The sequence below is a fragment of the Calypte anna genome, chromosome 2, assembly GCF_003957555.1.
Source record: "Calypte anna isolate BGI_N300 chromosome 2, bCalAnn1_v1.p, whole genome shotgun sequence".
NCBI classification, from domain to species: Eukaryota; Metazoa; Chordata; class Aves; order Apodiformes; family Trochilidae; genus Calypte; species Calypte anna.
The window spans coordinates 102,219,957-102,245,661 of record NC_044245.1 but is presented as its reverse complement, the minus strand read 5'-3'; the positions used below and the strand labels follow the sequence as shown (position 1 = coordinate 102,245,661).

At 41.4% G+C, this 25,705-nt stretch overlaps 1 protein-coding gene across 1 annotated transcript in view; it reads left to right on the top strand.

The window, feature by feature from the left end:
* Positions 1-25,705, top strand: part of EMILIN2 (elastin microfibril interfacer 2) — a 39,478-nt gene extending 13,773 nt beyond the window's left edge. Inside the window, exons 3-8 of the mRNA XM_030446208.1 lie at positions 807-982; positions 4,349-6,283; positions 12,262-12,594; positions 13,743-13,781; positions 20,058-20,195; positions 20,945-25,705. Coding sequence (XP_030302068.1) covers positions 807-982; positions 4,349-6,283; positions 12,262-12,594; positions 13,743-13,781; positions 20,058-20,195; positions 20,945-21,282 — 2,959 coding nt within the window. The 3' untranslated portion in view covers positions 21,283-25,705. The remainder of the gene's footprint in view (positions 1-806; positions 983-4,348; positions 6,284-12,261; positions 12,595-13,742; positions 13,782-20,057; positions 20,196-20,944) is intronic.

The window sequence follows — 25,705 nt, the reverse complement described above, 5'->3', positions numbered from 1 at the left end:
CTGTGGTTAAAGAAATTTGCAGCATCACAATCAGTTTGCTTTTGAGTTATTAATCATGGAAACTTAAGGTTGTACATACAGAATGTATGTGTAGGTTTGTCTGCATGACCCTTTTCAAATTAACTGGAGCAATAATGTACAAAGAATTGATTCCTTCACTGGTCATAGCCTTTCATCTGACACCTCCTTTCATGTCCTTATCTGACTCATGCTTTCAGCATTTTGTCCTTCCCTGGAATATCCCCCTGAGCTTTGACTAATCCGTACATACAGGGCCTGAGGAATGGTTTAAGTGGACACTGTGGAAAGACAAGTGGGACAAAGCAGACAGAAGTATTTTTTGATGCCAAGAAGAGCTGCTGCCAGTGCAGCCCTATGGGTGGGTTTGTAAGGAAAAGCAGTTAGAGAAAAAAGGTTTTGAATTTAGAGAGTAATAATTTGGTGGTCATTGTTATACTCGGAAGTGTCTTTTGAGACAAACCTTTACTTCCCACAGCACATTATCCCTCTCCTCATAAAGGAAAGCCCTTGTTCCAGAGCTGTATTTGCTCTCCCCAGCATGAGTGAGTTGAGTGCAGGTAACTTTAAAACGTAGAGAGAAACATCTACTCATTCAATGTTTGAAGGAGAAAGGGAAGAATATATGAAATCAATCATAGAATAATAGAATTGATTTATTTTTAAAATTAATTAAAAAAAAAAAAAAAAGCACACAGCAAACAAGCACCAAAACTGTTTAAATTTTGGATTTAATTTAAATAGCAGCTTAGTTTACAGTCTATTTGGAATGCTTTCTGTTTTGGCAGATACCGAACAAGTTTCAGGCCTCGTTACACAGTTGCATACAAGACAGTAACAGAGCTGGAATGGAGATGCTGTCCCGGGTACAAAGGGGAAGACTGCAGAGAAGGCCCAGCAGAAAAGCCGAACACTGCTCGTCGTCCCACAACACCAGCAAGAGCTGCAGTGAAGAAAGGCTTGGGTAACTTTTTGTTTGAGTTTTGTTCCTTGTTTTCATCTTTGAAGTTTAAGAATCGTTGTGGTTTCTGTTGAACTCAGCTAATGGTAGGTACAAAATCAATGTGGGAGATACCGTGTGGTGGGAAAATAATAGCGAGGCAATGACAAGCTTGATACAGAGAATTTCCTGAATAATAAAGGATTGGTGGGTGTAGAACACTGGCCATAAAGGCCAACTATCCACTCCAGGTTCAGGAGACCCTTTCGTGTTGTGGGTTTTTGTAAGAAATTACAGGTGTTTTTCTGGTTTCTTCATTGTCCAGCAAAAAAAACCCCAACAAACCAACCAACCAAACCAAACCAAACCACACCACGCCAAGAAACCATTTTCAGAACTATTATTAAAACAAAAATCCCCCCAGGCACTAATTTAATGATATATAACGTTATATATAATAATAGTTTCACAGTGTTTTCTTTGTTCAAAGGCATGTGCAAATTTTAGATTACTGTTAGATTACCTGCGTTAACACTAACGGGTAAGGGAATGGTAAGTCTCAATTACTGAAAAAATGTAGTGGAACAAAGCAGTCAGCTGCCTCTGATTACCAAGAAGTGGGTGTGAGCCAGTATCAAATCCACCTGTGCCCAGTTAGGGCAGGCCCCCTATTGAGCATGTGCAAGACCAGGGGGCCAATAAAAGGTGAGGCTCACACCCACCAAGGAGCTCACTCTTGGGCTAGTCACAAGAGAGGCTGGTAGCTCATCGAGCCATGGTCCGATCTTGCTAGTTCCACTACGTGAGTGATAGACTTCGAGCACAACTCTCAAGTCTATACTGCTACACCTACTCAGACCTTGAGGCATCGATCCCTGAAGAAAGATTTGTCCTGCTACAAAAAAATACCTTAAAAGATGAATGATGTTTGTTAGTATGAGGTTGTGTATTCCGAAAGGGCAAGAGGAGTGCATTTACTGCAGTATTATGCGTTTTCTGCATTAACAAAAAACGATAGATGTTTTTCTTCTGAAGGACTTTTTTTCAACATAATCAGATATTAGTATCACATAATCAGACATTAGTACCACTTAGTCAGATTTCCACTTGTATATTTCTGTGTAGTAAAATGGATTGGAATTGAAAACATGGTTTTAAACCAGTCTTAGAGATTACATATCTGCTTTAAAAATAAGCTTTTAAAATATATTCTTAGCCCCCCTAGAATACAATTTCCAAAAAAAGATGATAGTGAAACCCCAGTGATATCTTTAAGTAACTTGTACACTGCTTATTTCTAGAGATTCTCTTTCTGCTCTGACCCTAAAAGAACTGTAATTAATGCAAAAATAGACCAGTGTGTATTTAATAGTAGTACTTTGTGTGTGCAGACTTTTTATTATTGAAGGAATGTCCCACCTTGCCGATCTTGAAGAGTACATGTGTGACTTCCTATCTTCTTTGTAATGTCTTTAAGCTGAAATACAGTGTAAAACTAAGCAAAAGTCCAATTGCATGTGCTTCAGACCCTGTCTCAGTGTTGCTTTCCACTGTATGTCTAGCACACATTGCTTGGAATCACTGCTAAAACTCTTTTGTCTGAAGATTTAACTATTAACACCACTCCAACACAATATAGTCACAGTTTGACAGGAGAATTTTTCTTATCCTTAGTTGTTTACATATTCTCTGGAAGAATCAAGACTTACAGAGTTGTCACAGGTGGGGAAAAAAATGAAAAAAAAAAAAAGTCAGCATGCCCTTCAAAGCATATCCTGAAGCGCCACATCCACACGGTTTTTGACACCTCCAGGGATGGTGACTCCACCACCTCCCTGGGCAGTCCATTGCAGTGTCTGACTACTCTTTGACTAAAGAAATTCTTTCTAATATCTATTCTAAGCCTCCCCTGATGCAATTTTAGGCCATTTCCTGTAGTTCTGTCATTATTTACTTGAGAGAAGAGGCCAGCACCCACCTCATTACAACCTCCTTTCACCTAGTTGTAGAGAGCAATAAGGTTTTTGTAATGCTAACAACTCGTATGTCTGTAAAGAAGTATATTCTCTTCTTCACTTCTGCTTCTTAATATCATTGTGGATTTGTGTTTTTTAGTGTCTGTAGTAGTACATTTGAATTCTGCAAAGGTCTTTAGATTATGAATTGCATTTAAAATATAATGCAAAATCACAATTAGGAATATGCATGATGTTTTAATAGAGTTTACCCTCCTATGCATAATGGCAAAGATATATGGGATTATGCAAATAAAAGTAATCATGTGAATCTACATGATTAAATGTACTAAAGTAGTACTAAATGTTTGTTAAGCAATTGGTGGTCTATGTGCAGGTTTGATTAATGATACACTTAGTATCTTGACTTCCTAGTGCCTTGTTGATGAGAATCCCAGGAAATTCCCTTAAGGGGTCTACTTATCCATCCCCTAAGTTGGGATCAGTTGTGTCTGTCCAGAATCCAGTGTTGGAAATTCTGCAGCTCATGTGGCAAATATTTTCTGGCACTTCATTTTCTGTACAGCTATCAGGCCTCACCTTCACTTTCTCCAGCTGAATCCCATTCTTCTTCTCCTGTCCCATCAGTAGTAGATATGGAAAAGTTTATTCCTTACCAGTGTGCAGGTATCTTGCAGAATATCAGTCTTCCTTCTCCTCTCCTCCAGCTTGTTTGTTCTTGGTGAAAAGTAGATGACAGCTAAATGTCTTTTACATTTTTTTCATGCAGTGAGAAGAGTGCTCATGTTATTTTAATTTAACAGTTTGGGATGTTTAAAGCTTATGCTTATACATGCATATTTATTGACTGATTAGAGATGGGTCAGATAATAAGGTATTTTTGAAGCAAGTGTGATAAACTGGAATATCTTGCACAGCCTCCTCCAGTATATGCATTTGGATCCCAGTTCAGCAAAATACTGGAGCACAAACTACTTTAGTCATATAAATGATTGCTACTTAAGTTTTCAATGGGAATTCAGGAACAGCACCTCCCAAATTATTATTGAAGGAGATGCAGTGGCTCCAAGGTGGTCATGCTGTGATGTGTATGGATCTATAATGGTCTGTTATATATGCTATAGCTTAGATGCACTGTTGAACAAGAAAGAGGGGGTCTGTTTGCTAGTTTATTCATCTATTGCTATTCTATCTTGGCACGAATTGGTCAGTGTGGTAAAATTTTTAGTTTGGAGTGTTTTGATAGCATCTCAATTATAAACTACTGAAAAGAATACAAAAAAAAGAGCAGGCATTATGCAGGTTAAATAATTCTTTGGGTTTAAAGAAATGTGAAATTAACCTTAGCTGGTTAAAACAAGATACCACTGCAAATATTTATATCCAGATTTTGCCTCTTATTTCCATGAAACAGATGCAGAACCAACAGAAGCGCCAGAACCTTCACCATATGAGAAAAAAATGCAGTTTTTGGAGGATGAATTGTTTAGACTTACACGATCGGTGCTTGAACTTCAGTCTTCTGTGGCAGGTGTGAATGAAAACCTGAAGTTGACTGTCCAAGAAGATGCAAGTAAGGTGCTGGTCACTTGGCTGAACAACCTTTACGACCGCCCAGAGCCTGACAGTGCTGTTGGTGGTGAAACAGACAGTATTCATCTGCCTGGACTCCACAGCAATAAAGATCAGAAAGACCCATTTCTTGATTTTGAAATGGAAGATTTAAAGTCTGAGCTAGCTGAGGTCAAAGAAGCCTTGAAGATGAGGAATGACAAACTGGAGGAACTGAATGGAAAAGTAAAAGGCTACGAAGGACAACTAAAACAACTGCAGGAGGCAGCACGAGGGCCTACAATAACAATGCCCAGTGACAATATATATCAGGAATATATAGACTCAAAATTTGAGTCCCTCAGACAGGAAATACTAGATGGATTTGAAAAGAAAATGGCAGATCTGAAGAACTCCTGTGAATACAAACTACAGGATATCCAACAGCAGTGTGATGACAATGAAAATAACTGTGTAGGAATAATTGATGTTATAAGAGGAAAAGAGAATGATTTGAGGAAAGAAATAAATAATCTCCGGACTCAGATTCCATCAAACAAGTCTAGTTGTTGCAAGGACAGCGAGAGAAGTGACTTAGACCAAAAATTAAAAGATTTAGATACGAAGATTGACAGAGTTGCGGAAGCACACAGGATCTTGAATGTCAGAATAGATAATGAAATCAGTCGATTGTCAACTCCAGATCTAGAAGACATGTTTGGTGAGAGGCTGGAGGAGCTGGATGCCAGGATGAATGTTACAGAAAGAAATGCTGAAGAGCATTGTTTTTACGTTGAGGAAACTCTCCGCGGCACTATAGCTACCGAGGTGGATGAACTGAGAGATTTGTTTGACCAAAAGCTACGGTCACTAGAAGATAGGCTGGGTGGCACTATTTTTGAGATTGCTAATACAACAGACCCACATGGAATGTTTATTAATCCCGAGCCCATCTTGCCCAGTGACGCAGGGTTTGCCAATGAGCAATTTACAGCAGAGATGAGTTTCCTGAAGAGCAAAGTACTGTCACTTGAACACCTCTGTGGGCAGAAATGTCAGTCCACACCACCAGGTAGGGGGGACCTTCAGAAAGAGTTAGAAAATTATAACAGCAAACACAACCACTTGCTTTGGAAAATGGAGAACAACTCAGCTCTCCTGCAGTCTCTAAATAGCTCTCTTAATGAGAAACTCAACTTAATAAAGGGTAACCAACGTGACATCCAGAAAATGCAGAGGGATGTACGGGTATTCCGATATAGTCTAAATATCATGGATAAAGATATGAAAAATCTTCAAGATGGCTTGAATAGCTGCAAAGAGCAGCTTCTGGGTGTCAACTCTACTTGCAGAAAAACACAACGAGGTGTCTTCCGAAAAATTGATCAAATGCAGAGGACATTTGCAAATCAAACTGCTCATCCCAGTGATAATTGCTGTGGTGAAGTGAAGGAGAGACTAGAGCAATTGAATGACAATATCCTGAATGATCTTGGCAAGTGCAAAGAAAAGACCCAGGGTATCCAGGAGGGTGTTTCAGATGTTGAGAGCAGGGTCTCTCATGTTGAAAAAGTTTGTGGCAAGCTGGACTCTGTCTCAGGTAACTTGCAGAAGATAAAAGAAGGTCTGAATAAGCATGTGAGCAGCTTATGGAACTGTATCCGTGAAATAAATGGAACTATAGCATCTCATTCCACTGATATTTCTGGCCTCAAAAATTCTGTACGACAGTTTAATAGTCAGGTCTCCAAAATCACCACAGACATTGAAGGCATGCTGAAATCTCAGTCTGGCACAGGTAAGGTCTTCTTGCTTTTTTAAAGGCTTTTTTCAGTTTGTTTTTCAACAGGCTTGATTTTAGGAATCATTTATAGAGGAACGAAACAGGGGAGGAAAAATTTAATATTACACAATTTCTACTTTGTGTTCATAGTGACTCTAATTTTGGCTCTTTGCTCTAGAACACCACAGAGGACTCTGAGTGTTTTTAAAAGTATTATTAAGAAAAAAAATAGGGAAGTCCTATGTGCTTACATGTTTACTTTGAGCCAGAATAAAGAGAGAGGGAAAACTAATGTTTTTGAATTGTGTGTTTCAAGTGAGTTTTAAGTAATAACTATCAGTGGGTATTACTCCAGTACACTCGATTAGGTTTTATTTTGGTTTAGTTTATTTTGTGTGAGATTATTCTTGGTTCCTTGGGGGGAAACTGAAAATTAAATGAAGAAAAATGAAGTCAAAGAAATTCAAATTCATGTTAAAAAAGGTTCCCTGTAAGTTTTGTTCTTAGCATGAATTAATTACTACAATTCAGCAGCAACTCTTTGATATAGGACGTTTGCAAACAAGCTCTGGCATTTCTCGGTGTGGCAATGTAAGACTTCTGCTTCATAACTCTGCCAGGAATTTGTATTCCCACGACGTGGTTGGCAAGCTGGCAATATGTGCATACCCCAGCTGGCAGTGTTTTCATGCTTCAGATGCTTCTGTTAGTGGCCCAACATCTTTGCCCAAATCATCCTCCCCAGGTGGCTTAAAGTTTGTGTTGAAGTGGCTGAGAAGTACAGGCACATTCTCTTCTGCACAAAAGGCTTTGAAATGGTAAACCCTACACCTTGGTGAGCCTTGCCATGACTGCTTAGAGAACTTGCCCTATGCTACTCGGTTCCTTCTGCAGTTCTTGCCACAGATTTCAGTGCTGTGTTGTTTTTCTGAGAGTCAAAGTTTACAGAAGGAAGCTGAGTTCCTGTTTCTGTTAGCATGACGCAGAAACATAGGAATTGGAGAAGGCTCTGAAATTGCACTCCTCAGCTAGTTGATGCTTCTGGTTTAATTCTGTGTACGGGTGAGATAAATAAGAGGCCAATTCTGTAACTGGACTTAAACCAGAAGAGGTGTGGAGGGGAGAGAGCCTGGGGGCTGTGGCTGTTGGTAGTGGCTGTTGGTAGTGGCTGAGGGAGATAAGATTATGGGATTGTGAGCACCCTTGCTTGAATGGAAAAGTTGTGCTTCATGGAAGGTCTGAAAGTAACTGCTGCAGGGAAGAATATCCTTTTCACTCCAAGGTGGAGTCTTGAAACCCTGTGACAGATGAGTTTGTTCTGTTTAATTGCTGAACACCAGATGTATTGAAGTGCTTGACACAAAAATCCCCCTGAGATGAGCTCTTGTGTGAAATTAAAAAAAAAAAAAAAGCTTTTCTTCTTTTAAAGGGAGAATGCAGGGAATCTGTAAGTCTCAGGAATTTCTTTTGGTAAAATTTTTACTTAAGTTCAACAGGTGAACAGACCTTCACCTCTATGATTTTACAAAAGCAGACCCAGTCCCTATTAAATGCAGCATGATTGTATTTATATAATCCTGTTTCTCCTCAATCTCACCCAGAATTTGCACTAGGGACTAACACCGGGGAAAGATCCAAGATACATACACTAATCCTTCTTCTGCGATTTAAAGCAGGTGTCCAAGCTGCCTCATGGGTTGTATTCATCAGCCCCTATTACGGTGCTATAAAAGCATTAAAAAGCCTCAGTGTGCCTGGGTATCTGTAGCATATGTAATGCTGCTTTGGGGTTGAGCCCCAATAATTACAGGACAACATCCAGCATTGGGTGTTAAAGCCTGGGGCAGGACGCTGCTGCTGGTGCTGGGCTGAGGTACTCTGAGCATCCCTCACTGCTCTGGGGTGCTCCTGGCCTCTGAGGGATCCATGAAGTATCCCCAGATGTTTCCAATTACAATAGCACTGTCTGGCACAGCAGTCCATTTTGGTGGCCCAAATTGCAGAAAGATTTTGGCAAAAGAGCCTTTTTAGGAAGCTGTTTGGGATCCCCGTTTCATGCATTGGGTATGGCTTGAACTGCTTTTATGTCCATGATCTGCAGCATCATCTCTGATTTTCAACATCACTGGAAAATAAGCTTTTTGGTCCTGGCTGCAGATGGTGTTGAATTTCTGATGCACTATTTTCCAGTGTATCATAACATTCAGATGATGTAATTTGAATTCAGGAGGGTGGAAACAGAAACAAATTGTTACTCATAACAGTTGTTGGGGACGGTAAGGCAAGGATACACTGCAAGAAATATGATATAAAATCTTATCAAGCAGTGTAAACCCAGTGTACTGTAAACCTGAGCAAAGTCAAATTACCCTGATCTTAGGAATATGGCAGTGTTTTCTTCAGAATTTTTTATTAGGGGATTTGAAGTGCCCCAGTTCAAACTAACAATCCAAGTTAGTGAATGACTGTCAGATCCCTTTGCAAGAGGTCAGAACTATATTTTATTTATTACAATTTCTGTTGAGGGTAGCACAGTGTGCTGCTATTCCTTGTACACAAGGCAGTGATGAGGGCAGCTGTGGGTCTGCTCTAAGCTCATGATGCATGATGTTCTTGCCAAGGTAATGTAATCCAGCAGCTCCTTCTCCACCTTAAATGGTGACTGTCCCCAGCTCCACATCTTTCAGGGTAATTTGATTGAATTCTCATTGCACACTGTGCATCTCTGCAGGTACATTTGCTCCTCAAATGGCATGAGACTGAAAGCAGTGTTGAGATTAGTGGTCTTTTTAAACTTACTGCCTATTCATATAGATTCAGGAAGTTTTCCAGGAGCCAGGAGTGTTGTCTTGCAGCCAGATACCATGCTGGGAGAGCAGTTTGCTTTGGTTACAGTTATTTGACTGGAACTGCAATTCCTCTGGTAATTTTCTCTGCAGCAAGGCTTCAAAAGTTAAATATTGTTCGTTGGAGCTATAGTCTAAGAAGCCAAATGTATGCTCTATACAGCATGGATAAAAGCACAACATAAAATTTTAGTGTAGTGCAAAATGATACTTTGTAACTTCATTGTCAAATCCTTTTGGTGTTGATATAAGAAAATTCAAACCATGCCTTTATGTCTTATTGTGAGTGCAGTCACGGATTGCTTTACCCACTTGTTTGTTTTATGCACTTTTTTTCTATGTGTTTTGGGTGCTGAGGAGAACACGGTTGGGGCAGAACCATACCAGAAATGGGTGCACCTCAAAGATCCACCCACCTCATGCATCCAGTCCACCCAGTAAATCATTCCTTCTTGAGTGAAGCAAACTGTAGATTAAAGCTGCCTGCCTGAATAAACTGAATAAAAGAAAATATTTTTGAGAGGAGGAGGGGAAACAAGAGCATTCTTATTCCAACTGAGGAGGAAAACTCCTTCTGATTCGGTTGTGGATGGGCATGTGAGAACAGGAGCTGTTGCCAGACAGGGTAACCAAGTTTTCAGTCACACCAGTGATGAGAGCCAAGGCAGGAAGGACACTCAAGGCAATCTTGCAGTCCTCAGCTGTGTAATGATCTCAGCTCTGCTCTTTGCCTTCCCAGATAGATGGGAAGATGATGGACAAGATTTCTGTTTTGTCTGCTGCTCAGAAAAGCTTAGGGAGGTCCATCTAGGTTCATCCCAGCCTTCGTTGGGAGTATCATGTTCTCATTGACTTGTGAATCAAAAATACATGTTACATAACTGAACATCTGGATAGGATGGCTCCAGCATTATCATCTTTATCTTGTGATTTATTTATATGTTGTCTTGCTGTGATGCATCTCAGTAGAAGAGGCCAAATGGCTGGCAGAGTTGGCAGGCCAGATCCCTCTAGACCCACACATATCTGACTCCTAGCTATAGCTGAGCTTTAGGCAGATAATTTTGGATTTAGCTCTATGGAGATGTAGTTGTATAATTCTGAATATTGCTGACTTCGTGCTGCATGGAAGGAAGCAGTTTGCACAGGATACAGGATTTGTGCTGTGGGTGGTTATTTAAAGGTTTAGCAAAGCAAGCAGACACATGTATTCATTTGCCTTGTGTCAGCCCAAGTAGCTGTGTTACCAGAGCTCAGCTTAAGTGACTTGAGAAATGAGAATTACGTGCATCCCAATGTATAGTATTTTGTCAAACTGTGTTTTGGACAAGGTTAATCTGAAGATCTCACTTGAAAGTCTAAATCTATACCACTGTGGACAGAAGAAGCCTCACTAAGTTAACAACTCTTAAACAATTAATTTTGATACCGTGAGCTTTTTTTAAAAACAAACAAACAAACAAAAAGTGCTTTAAACCTGGGATTTTTTTCTAAAATAATTTTAATTTGTATAAAGGGAACATTTAATTCTTTGTTCTGCTCTCTGGACAGAGTTACCAAGGGCACTTCAGTCCAGCTTTGTGGTGCATTGCTTGTGTAAGTTTCAATCCTCATGACAGTTCAAGTCAGCCAGCAAAGCTTGGAAGGATTTTTTTTTTCTAGCAAATGAATGCAGGTGGTATGAGACTATGACTTCAGACAGCCTCCCAGTACTCCAGAAGGCTTATGTGCACTTTTTATGAGACTGAAAACAAAAAAAAGAGATCCACAAGGGTGAAGTGCAGGTGCCAAATAGTCACAAAGCAGCACGTGGGTTACCAGTGACCCAGTGACACCGTCTGGACCCCAGCCACACATCACAGCCAATACCTCTGTGACTTGGTCTTAAACTTTCATCCCCTCAGCAGAACCAGGGGAAGCTTTGCACCACATCTGGTTCTGAGCAGAGCCATTTGGTTTTGCCCTAGCCACTGATCAATCTATCCAGGCTGGTTTCGGACTGTGATGAATTGAAGTGCCTCATTCTGACCACTGAGACCCGAGAGCATTGGTCTCCACTGTGGCTCATGGCAGACACAAGTGGCATCAGATACATTTACAAGGGGATGTTTTTCCATTTCCCCAGAAACTCAGTTACTTTTCTGTACCTAAAGCCATCTTTTAGTCTCACAATGAAATCAAAATAACCAATGCTAATGGTTAGTCTAGAATGAAATTCTAATTATTCTGTGTAAAAGCTCTCATTGTATCTGCTAAAATCTACACATTTGTAGATAAAATTCCTATTTTGTGTAGGATGTAGATACAGTTCAGCTACATTTTTAGGAGGATAGTGCATTCTTAAGTATAATCTAAGACTTTGTTTTTATGAATAAGACATAATTCCTATAAAGGGCTTAAAACTGCACCAGATACACAAATGAAATCAGTTTTCAACCCTGATGTCATATATGTTGGCTGCCCTACTGGAAAAGTCTTTTAATGGTGTCTCTTCCCTTTAAAAATAGAGGCTTTTCTGGTCAATTATATCCTAGGGTTCTGCCTTCATTGACAGAAAATATTAGTAATGGGAGCCTTTGGAATTTTAAAATGGTTCATTTTAAAAGTAGAGAAAAATGATGTAAGTTGGTGTTCTTTTACTCAGTTTTTTTTTTGCTGTGGTTGATTTTTATGGTAGTGCTAGAGGGTCAGATAAGAATGAGAGTGCTTTGTGCTAGGTGTTGTGTGAATACAGAGTCAAAAGTAAGAGTGATGGGTGGGAAGAATTCAGGAGACGTGAAGTGAAAGTAGACATAGAGCAATGCAATGGATGTGGAGGCACTGGTGGGAATAGGTTGGACACAAAACCCTCTTGGTGCAGAATATAAAATCTGGACTAGCAGGTGAGTGTTCATGGGTTATTTTGACTGCTGTTTGTCCTGGCTCAAGGCTGCCTTTTCTCCTTTCCCTGGCCCACAGAAAGGGTGAGTCTGTTGTAGTGCAAGAAAGGAAGAGTTTTCCCAGCGCAGTCTTGGGTTTGAGGGGAAAGGTGGCCTCAAATTTAGTCCTGTTTTATTTTAAAGTATATTTTTAACCAAATTATGCAATTTTATGTACTATTTTAGACAAATCATTCTGTATCTTTCCTCTTCTTTCATCATTTTACAGGGCAATCAGAAGTAGGACAGCAGCCATTGCCACCACGACCACCTCTGCAGCCCCAACCTGGCATCTCCCTGTTGCCATCAAGGCCAAGGATACAACCTCCACGACAGAGGATCCCCCTCCAGCCACCACAGCCAAGACCTCTTCCACGTCCAGCACTTCCAGGGTCAGAAGTTATGCCATTCGTGCCTGGAACAACTGGGATCATCCTGGAGACTGGAGAGGCAGGGCCTCCAGGCACTGTTCTAATGTCAGGCAGAGGGCGGCTTAGGAGTGCGGATGGCCAGGCTGGTCAGAGTACCATGCCCATTGCTGAAGGGTATGCTGGGGCACCAGGTGAGAGAACCCAACTAATAGTGACTCACTCCTTGCTCTAAAGAGATGATAACTGAGATACATTGTGCTTTTCCAGCCACCTTTCACAGAATCATATGGTTTGGGTTGGAAGAGGCCTTCCAGATCACATAGTGTCTTCATAATCAAGATCATATAGTTCCAACCCCCCTGCCATAGGGAAGGGACACCTCCCACTAGGCTCCAGGCCCCATCCATCCTATCCTTGAACACTTCCAATGATGAGGCATCCACAGCTTCCCTGGACAACCAGTGCCAGTGCCCTCAATGAAAATAATGTCTTCCTAACTAACCTAAATATCTCCCCTCTTCCAGTTTAAAGCCATTACCCCTTGTCCTATCACTTACATGCCCCTGTAGAAGTCCCTCTCCAGCTTTCCTGTAGCCCCTTCAGGTTCTGGAAGGCTGCTTCTGATTTCTCTGGAGCCATCACTTCTCTGGGCTGAACAACCCCAACTCTCTCATCCTGTCTTCATAAGAGAGGTGCTCCGGCCCTCTCATCATCTTCATGGCCCTCCTCTGGACTTGCTCCTTCAGCTCCCTGTCCTTCCTGTGCTGGGGGCTCCAGAACTGGACACAGGACTCCAGATGGGATCTCACTAGGGTAGGATAGAGTGGGAGAATCCCTTCCCTTGACCTGCTGCTGCTTTCAGCTTTCCATGGGTGCCCATTGCAGCCTTTGCTGCTGGGAACGGGGTCATGGCAGAGGCGATTTGTGAATGAGCCTTTGAAGCCTCCAGCTGGCCACAGAAGCAGAAGAAACACATTCAGTGCCAGTTTTGTTGCCTTTGCCAAGGCTGCACAAAACATGAGGTCAACAGGGCTGATGTAAACTCCTTGGTGCCTACTGCAGTCTTTCCACTAGGAAAAATTAAATTAATTTTTTTTTTTTTTCCCCTTGCCAGAGTGGCTTGCAGTGGATTGAGTGCATTGTAGTACAAATTTGTTTTTCTTTGCCAGAGCTGTCCCAGCTTAACAGTAATTGAGCATTACATGGGAGATGCTACTTGGCAGGTATTTTAGTAGGTTGTTGCTGTAGCGAATGGTGTATTTAAGAAGACTGCAGCAACACTTTGTCATAATGTATTCTCACTATGTACTGTGTGACACATACTACTTTTTCTTTGTAGGATATCCAAAGTTATCTCCTCCTACAGCGGACTCACAAGGTAAGGCAACCTTGCAAGAAATTTTTACACAGGTACTTAATCTTTGTTTCAGTCCTTGAAAAGTCAGTTTAGAGAAGAAAGTGATGATTTTTATTATTTAAGTATAGCATCGAGGAAAATCCAACTGGTTTTTGCTGTACCTTAGCAATAAAACATAATCTGCAACCTCTGAGGTTTTGAAAAATCATTTGGTTTGTTTATTTCAAGTTTGTTGTTTCAGTGTTTGTTTTAAATACAAAGTATTTCTATTTCCCAGCAACTGCCAGTACTGACTGATCTTTTTTTTTCCCTTTTAAATGAAGAAATATGTTTTTTTTTCCTGACAGTTTTGATATTTTTAGCAAGATATAAATAAGGCTAAGACTGAGATCTTGAAGCACTGTTAGTACCTGAGCTAGGGCATGAGTTGGTTCCTCCTCATGGGAGAGTTTTGAGCTTTGCTAGAAATCACAGGGGCTTGTGTTCCTAACTTCAGTGAAAGCAGGAGTGATGCCAGTGCCAACTACAGTTAAAAAAGATTCAAAATGCAGCTTTCTTGGTTTGGTAGGCTATTTTTTTATATATATAAGTGTTAATCTCACAGTTTATTTATGGATTTGTATGATGAACAGGTACAGATCTTGTGTGAGACATGCTATCTTGATAAATATGTTGATTGAGTGCTACTTGCCCTACAACTTCATACTCAAGATCTTATCAAGCCCTAGGGAATGGTATCCTGGATCAAAGTGAATATTCCCACACCCTCTTCAAAAAAGAATGATTTAATCTAAGTTACGTTGAGGAAACAGGAGAAATAGATGAAAATAAAACATTAGATCTTTATGGCATCTAAAATCCTGCCTTTGGGACTTAGTTTGATAGACCCAACAAAATCACAGATAATCTGAAGACTAGTTTGAGGACTGAAAAAAAGAATTGTAAAGAGTTCACAGTGTAATTCTGACACTTATACATTTGAATTAAAAATCTGTCATAGCCTTAAAGCAATCTTTATGCTTTTGAGGATTGTGGTGGAGCCTTAAAGCAACCTTTTTGCATTTTGGGTGTTGTGGTGTGAACAAGCAGTGATAGATGAGGCTTCTGGACGAGGATGAGAAGTAAAGAAATGTTCGTTTATCTTGGTAACAGCAAAGCCAACAGAGATTTCTGATTTCTTTAATAAATGGATTTCCTGGGGGTTTTATTCCACTTCGTACAACCCATTGCCGTTTATAGACAGCAGCATTTTAATAAGTTTATCCTAAAACTGTGTGAAACAGTAGGTGGGTGTTAAGAGCATTGAAGGGCATGCTGTGGCAGGCAGCGTGCTTGTTTGCTGCTTGGTGGAACATGGGGCAAGGAATGTTAATCACCCTGGCATCCGGAGAGATGTGGCCTTGACCAAAGAGTTCCTTTTCCTGTCAAAATATATTATGCCTGCTGATCCAACTTCCCAAAAAATGCCTTGCAAATCCCAATGACAGGTACAGTCATAGGAAACAGAGAGGTAAGGATGGTTCAAATAGCTATTAGACTTCCATGGAGTTAGAGTAAATTTACATTTGCTGTCTCTAATGGCCAGTGCCTGCTTAAAAACAATAAAGAATGAGAGCATTTTGGGGCAGAATTCAGCAGTTAACAGTGTTATGGGAATTAACAGTTGGGGAAGGGAAGACTTTTGGCTTACTGGAGGAGGAACTTAATGCTTAAACAGGGCATCAAGGAATCCTTACTATCTAATTCATGCAGGACCACAGTTTATGATGTCTTTGCCAGTCTTCCCTCAGTATGTTTTGTGGTACTGAAATTCAAATTTGAAAGAAAATCAGACCCTCTTCTACTACTGGTCCTAAAATAAGACGCTTGTACTATTAAATTGGCCTTCTAAGTAGTCACATTTCTGTTTCTGAATAGCTTCTGTTATATAAAAGCAGTGCTTAGAAAGATGTTGAGTGTTCCCACTCTGTCCTCTGGGATTAAACTGATGCTCTCCTTGAATGCTGAGGCATAATTTGCATACTTCCAATACTTAAGAATTTCTTGGGTTGTTCAGATCCATTTGGTATCTGTTTACCTGCATCTTAGAGTATAACTCTGTGGGTAACATTCTGCAGACTTTAAAGTATGAATGAGGCACTATGAGTCACAATATTACACATTAACTCTGTTTTCATAGGTGGGTTTATGGCAAAGGTGAGTTCAGTGTCAGGACCTTAGAGAATCTGCCTAATCCTTTTTAATATAGAAAGAGTTGAACCAATTGTAATTTAAATTAATACCAGCAGCAAATGTTACTGAAGCATGGCAATTTTACAGTTATGAGAATTTTGGTTTGCTAGAGCAAGGAAGATTGCAGAGGCCAAAGTAATGAACTAGCCAATGAACTGGTCTGGGAACTAATGAGAAAATGCTTGTACAAGCCCCAGGTCATACAACTAGGCAAAGACAGAGCCAAGAAGAGGATGTGGATGTTCTGTTCAGCATACAGAGAGGGTCACAGTGAAAAAAATCCACTGAAAGCACAGGCTGCTTTCCCTACCCTGCCCCCTCATGCAGAATGCATTGTTGTTTGTGTCCTTAACTCTGCAGTTTCAATGCAGAGTGGTTGCTTCTCTCTAAAAAAGTCATTGTAGGATGTGATAGAAAAAAATCTGAGCTAGTGAGCCCTGTCACTGTGCAGACACTGCTCTATCTATATATCTGTGCAGAAAAAGGGCTAGTTTTGTTTTTTTGGCTTTTAAATTCTTTTTATCTGTCTGATACTCAGCTGTCTTTACTTTCTATGGGACTTCAAGCAGCAAGCCTGTAGGACATGTTTCAGATACAAAGCCATGATGGTACTTCAGTGGTGTTTTTTTTACCATGATGGTGTTGCAGATGGTCTTTAATTTGAAGAAAGAGCTTACTGAATACATAAATTACCTTACCATACTTGCCATGGGTTCTGCTGCCTGTCCAGCTCTTCCTTTTGATCACTGGGCAGGGAGGGGCATTCTCATGGGTTTACAGTAGTGGCTGAGCACTGGGAAACTGAGTTTACTGACTACAAGGTAAAGAACATGTTATCACCCACAGTGACACCAGTGGCTGTGTTTTGCTGTTGTTTGCATGAGAGAACAGCACAATTCACAGAAGTGTGCTGAGGGATGGGGTAGGGGATGGTTATCTGTGCAAGGAGTGGTAGGTAAGCATTAGGGCAAAACTCTTGCTGCAGTGTGGAAATTGTAAGAGCATGAAGAGCTGTTAATGACAGACTCAGGAGAAAAGTAGCTGTGTCTTCATAATGAGCTAAGGTATCATCTGCATCAGAAACACTCTGATTTAGCAGAGCTAATGGGCCCCATTTTTTAAGCACTGGCTCATGGGTATCAGCATGGCACTGTTCTGTGCTGCATGGCCATCCCATGAGCAGAAAGAATATTTCTAGAAATGAGATGTGTTAGGGTCAAACTGAAGAGATGATAATAATAATAATAAAAAAAGGTGAAAGAGCGATAAATTGCTGATATTTTTGTCCCATTTGCTCTAACTGAAATTATGCACTCTGCTCTTGTTTAGATTTAGGAGTATTGGCCATGCAGAGGAAATCAGACATATCCTCCCTATTCCTGCCATATGCAAAGGAGTTGTGAATGCAGACAGACACATTACATCCTTGCAGTCTCTCTTCTGTGTAGATTCTTGAAGAGTCCTCCTTCCAGTCACTGAACACTTCTCAGCAGCACCATAACACTTGGTTATTTTTCCTTCTTTCATCTTGACAGAAAATGCCTATACTGTGCTGCTGTGCTCTGTTTTGTTCTGATTATTTTTCTTCTCTTTCCTTCTGCTCCTTAGACTCTGTGGGAAGTATGAACTGTTCTGGGAAGTCAAAAGAGAGGTGGAGAATCAGAAATACAACTACCAGATGGGCAGAAGTAGATGTAACCTAGCAAAGGCCACCCACGTATCTCCTGTGGTCTTTTGACTCCTCAGAATACTTGGTTAGGTTGCCATGAACACACAGCCCTGCAGCTGCGGACATATATCTGTATATCAAGTGAAACCTTCTTGAGTACATCTAAAGAGTTCTTTTCCTCCCCCAGAACCTGCAAAACTGAATTTTTAATTCTGTGGTTAAATCTTTTATGAAACTTTTTGTCTTCCTCACAGTTTCTTCATAAGAGCTGTGCATACAGTCCTGAGCTTTTAAAACTTTTCTACATGATTTTTATAATTTCCACAACACCGACTGCTTTAGTGACAGCAATTTCCAAGCCTTCACCTTGCCTAGAGAAGCTGAACTTTGATCTTTGTATGATCTTTGTTTGCAAGTAGGGGCATGTAAGTGGAGGTTGTTCACCTCTCTGTCAGGTTCTGCAGAAGTTCTGCTGAGAGCTGTCAGTGGGACTTGAGAAGCTTCAGACAGGCACAGAGTGTGAGGGAGCAGAGTTGTGTTCTGTCTTTCCTGAACCTCTTTATATTGCCCGCTGACCTGATCTATAAGGGTATTTAGAGGGGCTGAAGACTTCTCTTTTGGACAAACACAGATGGTGTGCTAAACTAGGCTGTAGATCTGAGAGGCAATTTCAGCAGCAAACTCTTAATAACCATTCTAGCAATTACTGTAGGAAAATCTTGAAGGATGCATGGTGAGCCAGGGTGGGAGTTGCTCCATTGCCCAGATGAGAGCAACTCAAAGAGAACTGCAGCTCCTCTAGAGGGAGAGGACAGTGTTTCTGGGCAGTGTGTAGTGTCTGCCACCTCTGCAGAATGACCACAGGGGAAAGAAACCTTTCCAAGTGAGACAACAAGAAGCTGAGGTGCATTTGCAGTTGATTTGAGTCTTAGGGTAAGCTGAGGATACAATGAGATGCTCTGTGTAATAGTCTGGTGTTAAGGTGCTGGAACATGACAAAAGCTACTTACTTAAGTAGACTTCCTGCAGTTAATTTTGGTCCTTTCAAATAATCTCATCTTCACTCACAGGAGTACCTGCAGGCACACTGGCAGAAGGGACTAATAAAAAAGTGTTTCGGACTGTTTTCTGAGCATGAGACAAAGTACTGAATAAGGAGATTTCCAAAGATACAGGAGGCAGATGGTTACTAGCCCCCAAGGGAAATTAAGGTAGTTATTTACCATTTCTGAAGATGCAGGCATGTCTTCTGCTTGCCTTCTCTTCCCAAATCCCTATGCCAAATTGTTCAGAAAAAAAAAATAGCATAGCATTTGTATATTCACATGTTTTGTCACTTTTAAGCTTCAGTTTTTAAGTGATATAACCTGAATTGAACATTGTTTGCTGATTGGCATCTCATACTGAGAGGAACAGAAAACCAAAGGTGCATTTTAACAAAGGCAGAAGAAGGAGCAAGGGGTGAAACAGCATGGAGAAGACATGTGGCCTAACCTGGACAGGGTAGAACACAAAGAGCATCTAAGGACACCTCTGAGTGGACATGCTGTTTAGTTTATTGTCTAAACAAAGCAACAAGGGCTGACTTCTGGTAGTGTGTCCTGCTTAGTGTTAAGAGGAAAGGGCTAAAATGGGACTAAAAACTGGTCAATCCCTAGACATTTGACATGAAGTCAGTCTGTTAAAAGTAGAAATTTGTCTTAATTATCCAAACTGTATTTCATCCAACAGCACTCTAAGGGCAGTGTTTAGTTAGTAAGCAGGCCTCCTATAAAGTACCTCAGGCTCTGGTCTGGTGAGAAAAAAAATAAAATTGTGGAGTGACAAGTCCCACAAAAGTGAAGTGCTGGAGAAAGAAAAGTCCCACTGGTGGTTCTCTTTGCTTTAGTACCAAAGTGTTCCTTCTTTTAGCTACTTTCACTACCCTTCAGCAGAGGAGAAGGCATCTAAGCTGCATGCAGCTTCTCTGTGTGACTAGGGGAGCTGGCATGAGCCACACACCTTTATGACACTTTATGTTGCTTTTGTGACAGTGACAGAGGACAAAGATGTCCAAGGACGGCCTCAAAGGTCTGTGGCAGGAGCATTGGTGGATTGAGAGGTGGCAGGATTTCTGCTGCCAGCATTCACAAGGCGTGTACCTTTCCCTTAGAATTAAAAAAAAACCAAAGAATCTGTGGCCAAAGGGAGAATTTTATGGTGGTCTGTAAGTTTTATGATGAGACACCTGGGAGCTGGGCCAGCAATACCTATCCTGATTCTGGCATCCCTCAAGTGACAGGGTTAGTCCAAGGGGAGTGTGTACAGGAACAGAGACTCTGGGTTACAAAGCATGACAGGGAGAGGCTGTGTTGTCATCCTGATGTGACTCTGATTCATGTTGTTACCCATTTTAGGACCTGCTGCTGCTGCTGCAGCCTCTCTGGTGTCGTTTTCTGCTGGGCTCACACAGAAGCCTTTCTCCAGTGATGTCGGTGTAGTTCACTTCAACAAAGTGCTCGTGAATGATGGGGATTATTATAACCCAAATACAGGTAACACCCAAAAAATAGACTCACAAAGATGCCAGATGAGCAGTACTGTGGGTTAACAGAGTTGAATGCCTTGCTGGGGCATTGAACCAAATAAATCCATCTAAATCAGATACATAGGGGTAAAAGCTTCCCTTGGATGTGGACAAGCACACATTTTGCCACTGCTGGTTTTCTACAACTGCCCAGCAATACTGAGGCCCAGCTCTTCAGCCCACCCCAGGGCAGCTGAGCCCAGGTATCAAAGGTGAGGTTCCCTGCTAAGCCACCTCACTGCAGCTCAGTCAGCTGGGTGCCTGGGGAAGAGGAGTGAGGGAAATGATGCCCACAGCCTCCCTAATAGCCGTGACTGAGTTCTGCCACCTTCCCAAGCAGTGTCATGTCACCTGAGTGTGATAGTCATGTCACCTGAGTGTGATAGCCACGCCATAACTCCCGGGGACTAGCACAGCATGTGGGTGCCCCTTGCTTCTTCACCCAGGTCTGAGCCATAGAAGCTGCTTAGGCCAGAAAGTTTCTGAATATGGATGAGTGTTGCCCATGCCCTGAAGGACTGGTGGGCTCTAACCCAAAAGCAGCAAGCCTTTGGCTTTGTGCTTGCTGTCAGGTGTCCAGATGCCCAGGCTGAGCTTGTCACAGTTATCTGCATGTAGCATGGGGTAACCCTCATCCCTTTGTCACTGTCCTTAGAGCAGTCAGGTCTCTCCATTTTGAATAACTCCAAAAAACCTCAGTCTGTCTCTCTTCTGCAGGCATTTTCACATCACCATACGAAGGGCGCTACCTGATCACTGCTGTCCTGGCCCCAGAGAGGGATGAGTACGTAGAAGCAGTGCTGTCTGTCTCCAATGCAAGTGTGGCTCAGCTCCACACAGCTGGGTACAGAAGGGAACTGTTGGAGTATCACAAACCCTACTCGGGGAGACAGACCTGTGGTGGTCCTGGGACGTTCCACCTTGTTCTTCACCTCAAAGCAGGAGATGAAGTGAACGTTGTCGTCACAGGAGGCAAACTGGCCTACACAGACTCTGATGAAATGTACTCTACGTTTAGTGGAGTTCTCCTTTATCCTTCCATTTCTCATGTTTAGGTTTACCTTGAACAGGAGAAAAGGGTAAGATATTCAGAAGTTGTGTAATAAAATTCAAAGCTTTAATATATTCAGTTTATGTATTTGATTTCAGTGATGGGTTTATAGTCTATGCTGAGACCTTTTTCCTCTCCCCTGTTTCCAGAGGTAGCTACAAAAGATGTTTCTGTGGCTAAATTAACTCCTTCCCAAGCCCTTGTTTACTGGTACAAGCAGAACAACAAATGTGTTCTCAGTAGATACTTCTCCACTCTGCTCATGCTGCCCCCTGTAAAATTGCCTTTGCAGTCTTCTCCTTAGTTTTTCAAATTGTCCCTGCTGTATCAAAGTTTACATCCTTGCTGAAGTTTACAGATGTAGTTGGCTCCTTTCATCTCTTCAGGAAAGCAGGGCCAGTGACATTATATGGACAGGGTTGATGACTTCTTATTCCTCGTGTTATTTAATTTAATATATTGGGTGAAGTTCATTCACATAAACAATTTGTTCAGTGCAATTGCTGAACAAGGTGCAAAGCAAAACCATACAGGTCTGCAAAAGTTTGGTTTTTAAAATTTTTTTTTCTCTCCCTTTAAAAGATGAGTGACTCATTCCAGTCAAGTGGAAGCAGCTGTGCAGGGAGAAACTTAACCTGGCCTCAGCTTTCCACTGGGCAGATGTGAGTGTGAGGTGCGGTTGCTACTGCTAAAAGATGTAGAAGTTATTTGCAATTGATACAGTAAAAAAAGACGATCAGTTAAGCATGATGCTCTTGAGATTAAAGCTTGCTGCCTGAAATGAATAAAACAGGTCAGAAAAAAATCTGAATTGTCTGTGCTTAGCTAGAAAAGTGGTAATTTTGAAAAGTTTGGAATATTTTATAAAGCTTGTTTCTGGTACTACTATAGTATTTGCAATAAAAAGGAGGATTTCTTCCTTGTTGCATTGTAGAGGACAAATCAGATGAAAAATTGCTTACCTAGGAAATCAGCCTTATTAGCTAATACTGTCAAATGCACAACCCAGCCATCTGCACTGAGTCTTTGCTGTAACAGCCTCCTGCATCAGTGCTTTTGAATGAGGTTTATTTTAACACTAAGCATCTGTTTACATGGATGAATCAACTTTCTTAGCTTAAACAGATAAACACATTTTGGGCAAAAAGTTTATTTCTTCTGGCCACTTCTTGGTGACCATAACAAAAGTGATGGTTTGGCTCTTTAGAGTTAGCATTTTGATCTCTTTTGTGGCTGAAAAAAAAATAATAATCCAGACATGCTTTATGAGAGCAGGACTGTTCATTTGTCACCTATGTATTTGTATATAAACTGGTATTTTTTATAGTCTATTCATGCTGCATAGAGTTATATTTATCATAGTGGTTTGTGTAGTATATTTTTCTTCTTACAAATGCAGAACAGCTGTTCATAGCCTCAGAACAAACAATTCTTTTAGGTGAAAGAAGAACTCCTCGTGATGTAAGCAGCACAGTATGTTTAAGCTGAAGCCCTTCCCATCTCAAGAGGTCAGACCAAGACTTATGCCTTTGTTGCTTGGTTTTGGAATAGATACTCCCTAATAGCTCCGTTTCCAGGCGATGAGATGGGGCCTTCCCACAACAAACGATCACATCCTGGAAGTTGAGCTGTTTTTGAGAAAACCAGGTGGAAAAGCTTTCTCTCCACAGAGGAACTCTGAGTCAGTCCCTGTGCAGCTAGCATTGCACTGGGGGAGTTGTGAGCACAGAAAGGAAATTTTAAGTGGAGTTTTAAAGCACTTGGTTCAGGAAGATCTCTTGGCACCTGGTTTTCTGAAATGAAAGTGTTACTGATAAGGATAAGCTAGGACTGGATGTATGTTGTGGCAGGGAAGCTGTAAGAACAGCTGTTAGTAGCAAAAGATGTACAGTGAAGTTGTAATTCACAGCTTGAGGGAGCTGCCCTCATCTCATTTTTTATCAAAAGCCAATTACATCAACCACTTTTATTTTTTTAAACATAATTTCTTGTTATGTATGAAAACCGAAGAGGCACTTTTCCTTTTAGGAAATTTTTCACTCTCCTCAAGCAATCTGTGTTTTCTAAGAAGTTGGCTCCAGACTATGCGTGACTCAAGTATTGTTAGATTATTGTTGCCTGTTCTAAAAATGACTCATGGAAACAAACAAAATGAGCTGAGTGCTTAAGGAGACCTAGCTGGCAAACACAATTTATTTTTTTTTTTCTTTTTCTTTTTTTTCTTTTCCATTTTTTTTCTTTTTTTTTCCCCCCTCCTGTGCGACATTATTAGAATCAGCAGTGCAAGGTTAGTGCTAAAGTTTTATCATCCAATTCTTACCTAACTGCTCCTGTAGATTTCTAGATCCAACCCAAAAATCTTTACAAGCTCAGTTCTGCACATGGAACAGGGCTGTCTTCTACCAGAAAGTTTCTCCTTGTACCCAGGATTTGCTGCTGCTGCAGTGCTGAGATTGTTGGAGCTTTTCAATGCAACATAACTGGCATTTGTACACAGTTCTAAAGCGTTGCCTAAACTGTGTCACAGCAGGCCCCAGACTTCGCAGTGTTTTTTGAGGACACCTTTTAGGAACAGTTTCACATCCCCTGTCTGTAGCAGTGCAGTGGCTAAAGCTATATAACCTTTGACAAGGAATCTGTCTTGGATTCCTGCCTCTGTTGAGGGATACTTGAACCTTAATTGCCACTTCTTTGGTAATTGGTGTAATCAGGGTAGGTCAGTGCCTCCTGATGCGGTTATTTTCCTGGAGTTTACAAGGTGGGAGATCACAACACTGTAGCACCTGAATAGCAAAGAGAGGGGAGAACCCACATTCCAGCTCTGCTCCAGTTAAGTGCTTGGATAAAACATTCTTTAAAGCAGCAGCTGAAAGAGACTCAAGCACAGACACGTTCACAGGCCTGGTCAATTTCAAAGGAAGGAGCAAGAGCCCTGCTCCAGGGTACCCTGAACCCACTGACAGCATTTGGAAACATCTTTGGGGAGAATCAGGAACAGAGTAAGGAAATACCTGGACTGAATGAACACCCTGCAGTGTGGGTTTATGATTTGAATACCATGTCCAAGAGCACCCACCAGCCCAAATAGGAAGCATCTGATAACCAAGAATACCTTATAAAAAACAACCTGGTAAGTGGAAGCTCTGAGGCAGGTACATTGCCTGTTTCATAAATCACTGTGCTGCCTTTCGGATCAGCTCTGCAGGCAGCTTTGTAATGCAGTGTATTAAGACTGTGAGATTCTCAGGAGAAACAGTAGCTGTTGTGCCGGGTGCTCCCATTTCACATCAAAACAGGAAGAAAATCAAACCACACCAGCTGAAGCAGTACAGACCCTTGTGTCTGACAGCCCCTTAGCCAGGCACAAGGTCAGGTGGTTTCTCAGGGACTGCCCAAATCTCAAAAGCCACCACATCCCCCAAGGCAGTATCACTGGTGAGATAGGTAAATTCCCAGTGCCAGGTCAAGAGGCCAGCATGCCCACAGAGACATGGGAAGGGTATCCTACAGCATATAACTGGGAAGGGCCTCAAAGTGAGATGTATCAGTCATATCCCAGGAAAAGCTTGGAGCAAAGCAGGAATGCCAACTTTCACCACAAAACCTGTGAAAAACTACCTCGTTATTATAATTTGCTGTTAAGACTTTTGAGATAGCTGAGACATTTCTGTACTGACTGCTCCAAGCAATTGGTGTTTTCTGTGGTATTCCACCATATTCAGTGTACCCCAGGTTACTTATTGCAGCAGCTTTGTGCAGTCTTGCTGAAAGATTCTATTCAGCTTGATGAAGCCAAGCAGACATACAAGAAAAAATACAAATAGTCAAGTAAAGACACCAAACTCTAAGTGGAAGGCATAGGAAGGCAACCGAACACAAAATGTCCCTCACCATCCTGTGCAGCTTTAAAATGGGCTTGGAATGCAAGGTAAAGGGCTCCCCAACTGCAACCAGGAGATTCCAGTCAGGATTGAATTATTTCCTGAGGCTACACTGTGCATTTGGAGGTGAGTTTTATCTGCCAAGTCCTTTGGTTACGGCACAGTAGTGGATCTATTTCACCAAAACCACAAATGTATTTAGAGCCTTAGCTTGGAGACAGGAGGAACATGCACCACATGGAGACTCCATCAGCAGGGATGGAGCTTTGGCTGCCAGTTGCTCCCAGATAATGGCACAGAGATCAAATTATCAAGTTACCAGGAACACCTGAGGGCTGTGTCCTGTCATCACAAGACAGACTTGCACTTGAGCCAGCACCACCCCTCCTGCAAGGTACTCTGCAGACTTAAAAAAAGATACTGAAGACCAGCTCTGCCAATTCTTTGTATCTAGACTTCAAAGAACATCTTGTAACGTGTTACAACATAACTAGGTTTTGGCATTTATCCATTTTGCTATCTTGATTTTGAAAATAATAATAATAA